Raw genomic sequence first — 10,313 nt, forward strand, 5'->3', positions numbered from 1 at the left:
ACTCAATGTTGTAATAAATTATTTATATATTGTTACAAAGAGTTTTGGGGTTAAAGTACCATTAAAGATTTTTAAAATATATTTTATTTTACTTGAAATATCCTGTAAGCTTAATTATTAAGATTCATTATTAAATGGATAAAAATGTAATCAAAACTTTTCGTATAATACATATTATTAATTATTAGATGAATAGTATAAAAAATCGTAATAGTCAAAATTCTCACTCGAATAAAGGAAAGGAATTTATATGTCATATACTTCGACATTTCAAGTAAACAAATTTTGCGGTTATCACATGTGATAGTAAACATTGCAATTTAATTTAAATAAAATGGACCCTAAACAAATTTTTAAATTTTGTAAACAATTAGGATGCTGTGATGCGTGCTGCTTAAGATATCTAGGACTTAAAAGCTGTAATAGTTATGAAGACGTGAAAAAAACATTATCTAAGGTATACGTTGTTTTATATTATCGTAATAAATAAACCACTGAAAGTAATGTATATAAGCTTCACTTTGTAAATTGAGTCCAATAATCATCATCTTTCTCATCAACTTCATTTAGTCGTGTCATTCCTAACTTTACAAAATACAAAATTCACCAAACCATAAGATTCTACCTTGACTTTTATATAGTTGGACTTGTACCCCGTAATTTATAACGAAGAAAATGCTAAACTACTTTTTTATAAGTAAATAATATGAAACGCGATTGTTTTACAATTTTGGGCAAGGCTTTAATAAATTCATTTTTAAGTTTCAGAAAAACTTATGCATATGCTTAGTAAAAGGTATGAATTTAATATAATCTATTACAATAAATTTTTACAGTACGAGAGTCAAACTGATACAGCAGAATCAGAAAATCTCAATAGTAATCTAGAAGATAATCAAGTAGGTAATATCTCCAAAGACAATAAAACAGAATTGGATGCAGAACAAAATAATAAAGAAAATGTTATCAATGGCGATAACCCTCCTCCATCCAAGAGACGCAAAATTGCTGTGTGTGTGGCATGCGTAGGGGTTTTACAAGAAGAAACATGGGATGACAGTTTTAATATGGTGAAAGAAGTACTAGAAAAGAAAAGGTCAAGTCTAATTAGTTCTGTATAAATAAACATGTATTTTATTCAGTGTGATTACTTATTGGTGCAAAAGCTATAAGGAGTTAATTTATAGCTCATTTGCTGTCAATTATTGTAAGGTACATCCTATCCAAAAATCAATAGATTCAGTTATTATAAACAATGTAATTGTCAATATAGTAAAAAAATCTGCTTTCATAACTTTATTTATTACATATTAAAATAAAATATTTTTAATATCTGTTGCAAACTTTGTACTGAGAAATTAATGGCCTTTTGTTTTAAACCTTTTTGCTAATAAATGAACTATACATTCACCTCTTTAAACCATGCACTTATAACCAATCACCCTGTATAAACATGGTATTAGAGGACTGTACCTCACTTATAATAACCATAATTTATATAATATTTTCATTATACCAATAAGCATTTAAATTTTATTATTTGCAGATATTCTTGTGATACATTTGCATGTGCCCTCTCCGCTCCTATTGCAACCATTCTTCGTGAGAGGGCTGTCTCATTAAGTATTGAAAAGGAGATTCCTAATTATGATTCCAGTAAGTATAGTAAACATTGCTTTGCATTCGTGGATTGATAGCTTTTACTTGTAAATTGTTGCTTCCAACAAAAGCAAGAACTAATTTGTAATGCTCTATTGCAAATATTGAACTGTATGACTTGTGGACCATTGTAATATTGCACAATTTTTAAAAAATAGAATAAAAACCTTTAGTCATTCTTAAATTATATTTTTATAGAAATAGCTTCTGTAGTGTATTTAAAATGTGTAAAGACTTGAAAATATTTTCCTACCCTCAATAATTGATATTTAACAATCAGGTAATTTCAGTGTATGTGATTTATCATAATGTCAGCCGAAAGACTTCCACTGCATCTCATCAGTTTCCCCAGGACTTCCTTCAGCCTTAATTATGTTGCCAGTCCACCTGGTGGGGCCTACCCACACTATGTTTATGAGCTTGTGCACAAGTGTTGTGTCTTACCCATTGCCAATTGAGATGAACAACAGTGATTTCACTACTTTAATTATATTTTAGCAATCAAGCTATTTAAAGATATAGTCATGCTGTCATATAAAATACTAAGATAGCCATTAAAACATGGACACGCCCTTTTTAATTTTTTTTGACCTATTCGTAATATTACACAGGTATTTTGACACCACTAAAAGAGGCATGGAAGTGGTCTTTTGGTACAAAATTAGCAGCAAACGTTAACAAAAGCCTGGACTCCGGAGCAGTGTCACCTCTACTAATAACATTCTATATTGACTATATTGATGACTTACAGGTAAATAGAAGTTACTGATAATTATTTTTGTGATAAAAAATAATAATTTGAAAAAAACATTCTTATTTAACTCATTTACTAGTCGAAAATGAAGAGTTTTGTATTTAAAAAGTTTATATAACAAAAATTAATAAAAATGCTACTTTGTAATTATTTGTTTTGTGATAATACAGTCTGGAAATAAATTATTGAGCTGACAAAGTCAACCCAATGAGTTTGTGTGACTTCACAAAATTTTTGTTTGCAATTCTCAAAATATGCTATTTTTAGTTGGAGTATGTCAATATAGTGGTGGCTCAATCTGATTCTAATTTTTAATTGGGCTTATCTGGCATTTTTTATGGAAACAACAATATAAATAAAATTGTATTTTTATTTTGACTTTGAATATTTTTTTCTGATAGTGTATAAAATTTCTTGCTAACCAGAAATTTTATAGATTATTATCTAGTACAGTAACCAGCGATAAATATTGCACAACGACCTTTGGAAAGAGACAATCAGTAAAGATCATATTACATTTAATTTTTATTGTTAGAGTCCTTCATTCACAAATCAGATGGTCACCCTACTTTAACACAATGTAAACTTTCGTCCACACTACGTTTTCAAATCTCTCAAGAAATCGCTATCGAAATGACTTGCCAAATAGTCACTTTGTATCATTGATAGTATCTTATAACTCGAAAAAAAAACTGAACTGTCGTCATGGGGAGCACACTTATTTAAACTACGGTTCTAGTAAGTTCGAGATGGTACTCGGTTAGAATTACCGAGAACCGTACACAAAAGATTATAAATAACTTCAAGGTCACGCCTGTACTTGATCCTAGGGTTCAGTGTTTATTGTTTAGAGGGTTCTGTAACTCGTGCTTTGTAACAATAACATCAATACATTTATAATTTCCAGGAATTAGAGATATTGAAGACGATTGCGGCATCTCTCTTTGAGACTCGAAGTCAGCAGCGAAAGCGCTTCACTACAGAGTTTACTAGACGGTCCGTGGAACAAGCTTTAGAGGGAGTGACTCTTGAAGCGCTGTCAGCGGCTAGCGACTGTTGCTGTTTGCCCCAAATCTCAGGCCCTGCCCAATGTGTCAGTGTAGTTTGTACGCATACACCTTTGTATTTAGGAGGCAGGTGAGAGAATTTAATTAAACTAAATGTCTAACATCGGTCTTAATGTTTATCATCACCATCATCTTTTCAGCTGTAAAACATTCACCGGCGGACAAAGGTCTCTGCCATAGAATTCCCCAGTAGAAACTCCATGGTCCCCACTACAGAACTCTAAAACCCTAGCAGTCATCTGTTCAGGACGTTATGTAGTCCCCCAATCGCAACTTAAACTTTCCAAAATACGAATCTCCTTATTACTAATTTGAATTATAAAACATGTACTTTATATATATGTCTGCATATTCAATATATTTATAAATAAATTATGGAGAGGTAAGTACATAATTTAGTTATAATACATAAATACTTGACGATGTCAAAGAGTGTTTTGGCCAAGTAAAAAAGCGCATGAACACCACCGCCGCACCTTTTTACAGACTTGTGGTACTCCCCCTTTTCGCCGCGCATATACCTAAGGCGCGGTACAGCGGTTTCGGTAACACTGTAACAATATTGTATGTAAGAGCCGGTGCTATGACGTCATCAAATCGACGAGATGTATGCATAAAAATGTTTACATAAAGAAATTTACTATAGTTGTTATTTACTGTCCAGGTACATAAAACTGAGCCGTGAACTGCCTCAGACGCCATGGATAGTCGGAGGGAAACGTGTGATGCCGTCATCGGTTCAAGAAATAATTTTTAAACCTCTTGCTGACTTATATGGGTAAGTTAATACTAAGATTTTAAACAGTTCAGTAATAAAAAAAGACTAAAAAAATTAGGATGTAAGTAAGTACTTCAGGAAAATTTATGATGATTCTTCTACAAGTTTATTAAAGCAATTCAAAGGCCTTATTGAGCATTGCTCTCTGTCTTGTTTCTGACAACATTTTATTGATAAATTTTGAAATAATTACCAAGAATAATAATTAAAGTTAGCTATATTTTATATAATATAGCATATACTCGTATATGTAACAACGATAATACTCTATCACTCAAATATCAGTCACAAAAGAGACCGCCGGTAACAAAAGACTAATTACGAACGACCCCGTCGGGGCTGACGGCGCGACCTCAAAAAGTAGTAGTTAGGTCAATTTGATCAGTAAATACAGCTAGCAGAAGGTGATATAAAAAAAAGTACGAATTGCAATATTGACTCGTGCTTCAGTTGTCGTTGTAGCTAATTTCCCATTGTTTACCAACTTCAAAAACTAACTTATCGTTACAAATGTTTTGGAAAAAAAAACGTATGTATAGCGTCCGAGTATAGTTAACAATGAACGCTCGCGTTAGATATGCGATCTTTTTTATACTAAAAGTCGCCACAGTACTCCCCGCTCAGACCGTTACCACAGGCGATAGTAATCTTGGAACCGTACTGTTCTGCCACTTCTGGTGCATCTCTTCTGGTTTTCATAGGGTAATGTTTGAGGGATTACTTCTTTCTTTGTATTGGCAGGTTTGAGCTGTGTAGTTGCTAGTGCTAGTAATGCAAAGTTCGTCGCGTACGCTAGCTTCAAGCGGTTTATGGAGACTTTTCTTGTCTTGCCTTGTATTGAGATTTTGAAGTATTTCTTCGCATGTTCCTTAGAGTGGCCAGTATATGGGGGTTGAGGATGTAATTGCGTTTTTAAATATTACTCACTGCCTTTTTATGTCATTTAAGATGATCCCTAATAAAATCCAGGTTTTACACCCACTGTCTTTTATAGTTGTTTTTTTATACCTTTAAGTACATACTTTATTATTTCTTATATCACCTCTCCTCCTTCTGTCAAACAGTCTATAAATTACCTGCCCGAGATATTTAAAGAGGTATAGTCAGGAAGGTAAGGAGTTTTTAATCTGACGTCTCGTCAGCGATACGTTACCGGGTATCAAAGTGGAGTTCGTGGCGTGAACACTTTAGTGTTCGCTAAGTTATAGTTGAGTGATCGCGTAGTTACGAAAATATATGCGAGTTATCAATATTCCATTATGTTTATATTTGACGCTGTTAATGACATTTCTTCTTGACAAGTAACTACACATTGAATCGTAATTATAAAGTATAATATTATAGGTAATACGCAATTGTTTCTCTCAGTTGAGCCAGCTGTGCTCCAATGGGAATGAAAAGAGCTAAGAACAGTAAATTAGGCTAAGAACCTACAAGGACATATATGATATCAGCCGACAGAAGCCTAATGCAAGACATAGGACTCACCAGAAAGATGGCCAGAATTACCAGTCTTGCGATGCATGCTTCCAGTGACTTCTCGCGATCTTAACCATGTGATAGGTCCACCTAATGGAAGCCTATCCACGTCGCATGGACCTGGTCTCTTGTTTGTTACTCAAGACCCTTTTTTAGTCCAATGTGATCGGTTGAGTGAGAGCGATGTTCCCCCTGTCACTTCAGACGTCATCTTCGACCATGAGCCTTTTCATAAGGCTCACCGTAAGCGACCACTTCAACATACCTACTCTTCATTATTAAAAAGAATCTCTTCGTCGTGTAAACCAACATTACAAATTTATTTAAAAATGTCTTACTTAGTTTATAATGAATAACATATGCAAAATTATTAAATGATTTAAGTTAAAAATTAATCATATTCAAGTTTTAAAATATACTATTTCTGGTAATGAAGTAACGGTTTCCAGGATGTCAGAAGCGGAAGCGGATAGGAGGCTTAAGCTGATAGCGGCGGGACGCGAGGACGTTGACGTGAGGTGTCTTGATCAAGGTCGACCATTTGCAATTGAGGTATACACTTTTATGTCTGACTAGTTGACCATAATTCGAAATTTAAAAATATGTGATTCCAAAAACATAGTATATATCGTTAAAGATCTTTGATATACATTCTTCTGCTACCTAAATAATCCAACACGTGAACAGGCGTACATCTGGTAATTGAAAAATTCAAAAATAGAATTCTCTTACTTTCGATTTCGGAAAAAAGTACATAAATTGTGAAGGCGATTATTTTTCAACAATAAATTATAAATAAATATATATGTACATATATATTTATATATATATACATTATACATAACACACACACACATATATATAAATATATATATATAACACATATACCTAACATATACATATATATCTAACATATAATTAGTTTATTTTTGTAATAGAGTTTAGTTTTGTTAGTAGAGCAGTGATATTCCAGCGGTAGAGGACAGAGACTAGCGAACATAGGTCGTGGGTTCGATTCCCTGGATACAACCTATATAATTCAAACCTTTTGCATGATTTACCACTGCTCACGAATAAGTTCTCAGAGGATGGGCAGTAGCGTCCTCTTCGTACCATAATACCACACTGCGATCGCCAACCAGTCTGCCAAGCGTGGCGATTATCTTATATCCCCCATAAAAATCTATAGGTCTCTCAATCTGTGGTCTGAAACAACCTTTGTACCCTGATTGTAACAAATCAAATTCCGAGTACCATACGAGTTATTAATTCTCTGCTATTCAAATCCAAAATGCTGTGTATAGGCAACACATAAGAAATTCGTTGACGTTAATAAATTTTTAATCTGTGCTAAATAGATTACAGACCCTCAAAGACAACTGACCACGGAAGAACTGGAGAATGCATGCCAGCTCATCTCGAAGAGCAAAGAGGTTATCGTGAAAACATTGGTTCCCATTGTTAAGTAAGTATTATGCATTTTATATACAGGTGATTGGTTTTAGGTGGTTAACATTCAAAGGGCTTCTTGTATAGTTCATTTGTCAGAATAAGCTTTTAGCTTTTTACACCTATTTACAATGACACTGTATGAAGTAATTGTTCTGAAATATATTACATTAATTATTTATTTTTTCTTTTGAAATGCTACAGATCTTCCTTGTCTAAATATTATGCATGTGTTCACAGAGAAGACTTGACCCTGCTGAAGAAAGGTGAGGAGACCAAAACGAAGACGTACGAAGCGCTGTGCATCAAACTCACTCATTCAAAATATGATAAGGTAAGTGGGTTTATACCAACATAATCCCGACTCGACGAAAGTTTTATCACCTTAAGTACACGCAGAGTACTAGGTGATTGAATCCGCAGAAGAATCTAACTAAGCGTCGTAGATCGAAGAATTGTCTAAAGTGGCAGTTGACGAGGCACATCTGGTAACGGAGGCCGTTAAGGCTGAAAAGTTCTCGAGTAGCAACCACGAACCAATGGACGCGGCGTAGGTAGACAACCCACTAAGAGGACCAAAACTGGTAGTCGCTGGGAAAGGTTGCGCAAGATCAGCCACCGTGGCGAACTTTGGGGGTGATTTATGTGTGGTAGAGTGGGTAGAGTGTGAGATGTGGGTAGTAGGTAGAGTGTTCATCGGCTTAAGCCTTTTATATGATACCGCACGTCCGAATATCGACTTTAGTCTTCGACCAAGAAGTCTCAACTTATCCCTGCTAATACAATTTGGTTACACATTAGGTGAACGTCGTGCGTCGTATCAGGATATTTTTTGTTAGATATCAAAAATAACATTTATTGTAATGGCCTCGCTAATAAAGGATGACGTAAAGAGACCAATATTCCTAGAACTTTGCAGGAGAATTGGAGAAAAAGTAATCAGTAGAAATTAAAGTTAAAAATAAAAATAAGTGTAAACAATAAATTAGGAAATAAATCAAAATATAATAAAGAAATGTAAAGCTGAAGAATGAGGTGAGGAATGAATGATATTGAATGAAAGAGAAAGGCAAAAGAAATATGGAGAGAAACATAAAGCACGAAAGATTATAAGAATGCAAGAAGAGCGCGCAAATAAAAGTAATGGGAAAAAAATTATTAAATTAAATAAAACGAACCTACCCTTCTCAAAGATAGGGATTCGAGAACCCCCTAATAGCGGGAGCCATTAAATAAAAATAAAACTTTCATTTTAATACTCTAAAACTTGCGATATAAACGAAATAAATCAATTACTTTTAGGTGAATTTTCAAATTTTTCATTTAAAAAAAAATAAAACTCAACATATTGAAAAATTTTAATTAAAACGTGCGCTGTCTTAATTACATTACAACTTAATATACGCTTGTAATGTAAAACAGGGCTCCGTTTCGCGGTAGGTAAGTTCCGGCTGTGTGCGTTCTTCTGTGGCCATCGACAATCGTATCGAAGTGGTTAATAAACACAGAGCGATCGTCTTTAGGTGTAAAAGCTAGAAAGGGGTTTAATACATAGCTTTTTCTTCAGTAAAATCCTTTAAAGATCATTTTCACACACATTTTACATCTTTATAAAGCGATGACTCTGAAAAACTTACATTTAAAATGTCTGCAGGGACAGATAATAAACAATTAAATTTAATATATAGCATAAAAAATTTTGAAAAAGCTTTTTCCTACTATATTACCACTACTTTATATATTATTTCTGAATCTTTTTATTTTTAGATAGCGTGTACCGTACAGTAATTGCCAGTAAATAAGCTATACATTTCTACCTTTAAATCTTTTACACCTATAACTAATCATCCTGTACATAGATATCGCTTTGAGGGTATCCAAATATTTTAAAAATATAACCCAACAAATAGCGCCTCTGTCTATAGACGTGTATATATATATTTAAACAAATGTACTCGTAGGCAGATTCAAACGCACCTGTGACGGTGACTGACGAAGACCTGGAACGAATTAATTCGTTCCGCAACACTCCAGAAGGTGACGAAGCGAGGATCCAAATATTGCAGAAGACACCCATCCGCGTTCTGCACCGGCGACCCCTTCTTACCCGTACAAGACATATTCTGGAACTGGAAGCTACCAAAGTACCAGGTAGGAATGGTTTATTAACAATTTCTGATACATCAATCTTAAATTTCATCATCTTCATCATGTCATCACAAAAGATGGCCACGACCGGTCTTACGTAGCCCATATCAGCATTTAGCCATATTCTGTGAACTTGACTGTCGTAAGTCCACCGAGAGGGAAGCCTGCTCCAATCTAAAAATAGACAAGAAAAATATTCGTCAAACATTTAAAACATTGGAGAACGACTCGAATAATTCGGCGATTTTTTATATTTTCATTAAAACACGAAAAGAGATACCTTTATTTCCCATACAAAAACCATAGAGTAAGAAGACACATAGAAGTCGCTGTATATCATCATGTCGACCTATGCCTTGACAAATGCATATCCATTGTTACTAAAATTAATTAAAAAGAATTCAATAATGTATATAATGTATATTGTTTCTGTCTCGCAGATCAACCGCAGTTGTTACGGCTGTGCTTGCGTACTTCAGCCGGTACTTATGTAAAGGAGTGGGCCCACGGCGAGCTGCGACGCACGCGACCTGCCTTGCCAGATATAATGGCTGCTGACGTAGACCTATTGGCATTGGACGTTACCGCCGTCCACCTAGCGTGGCCACCCACATCTAATCTAACCACTTAAAAATTAATACATTCTTTCACCCAATCAATCATACATTCTTTCAACCGTTCATTCATTCATTATACCGGTCATTCATCCAATTTATAATACATTCTTTGATCCGTTTATTCATTCATCCAATCTATCATACATTCTTTTAACCATTCATTCATTCATCCAATAAATCATAGATTCTTATAACCATTCATTCATTCGATCAAATATATACTTTCAAATTAGAGTATTATTTGAATCTGTTAAAGTGTTAGTACTGAATGGCTTAATAATTTTCTTAGTTATAAATTTATATAAAAGGCTCCAATGGAAACCGCATCTCTTAACACTAGCAAGCAAACTTAGCCTATCTTT

At 34.1% G+C, this 10,313-nt stretch overlaps 1 protein-coding gene across 1 annotated transcript; it reads left to right on the top strand.

Annotated features, from left to right (window-relative positions):
• Positions 1–334: 334 nt before the first annotated feature.
• On the top strand, positions 335–10,001 carry Pus10 (Pseudouridine synthase 10). The gene is made up of 11 exons (XM_068766063.1): positions 335–457; positions 837–1,096; positions 1,547–1,656; positions 2,271–2,410; positions 3,321–3,550; positions 4,145–4,258; positions 6,187–6,289; positions 7,096–7,202; positions 7,427–7,520; positions 9,148–9,337; positions 9,775–10,001. Exons 1-11 carry the CDS (start codon positions 335–337, stop codon positions 9,963–9,965), a joined length of 1,662 nt encoding a protein of 553 aa, XP_068622164.1. The 3' UTR covers positions 9,966–10,001.
• Positions 10,002–10,313: the final 312 nt, after the last annotated feature.

Source organism: Battus philenor, unplaced genomic scaffold (assembly GCF_028537555.1).
Source record: "Battus philenor isolate CCGP_79_NKW_IND1 unplaced genomic scaffold, ilBatPhil1.0.hap1 SCAF_20, whole genome shotgun sequence".
NCBI classification, from domain to species: domain Eukaryota; kingdom Metazoa; phylum Arthropoda; class Insecta; order Lepidoptera; family Papilionidae; genus Battus; species Battus philenor.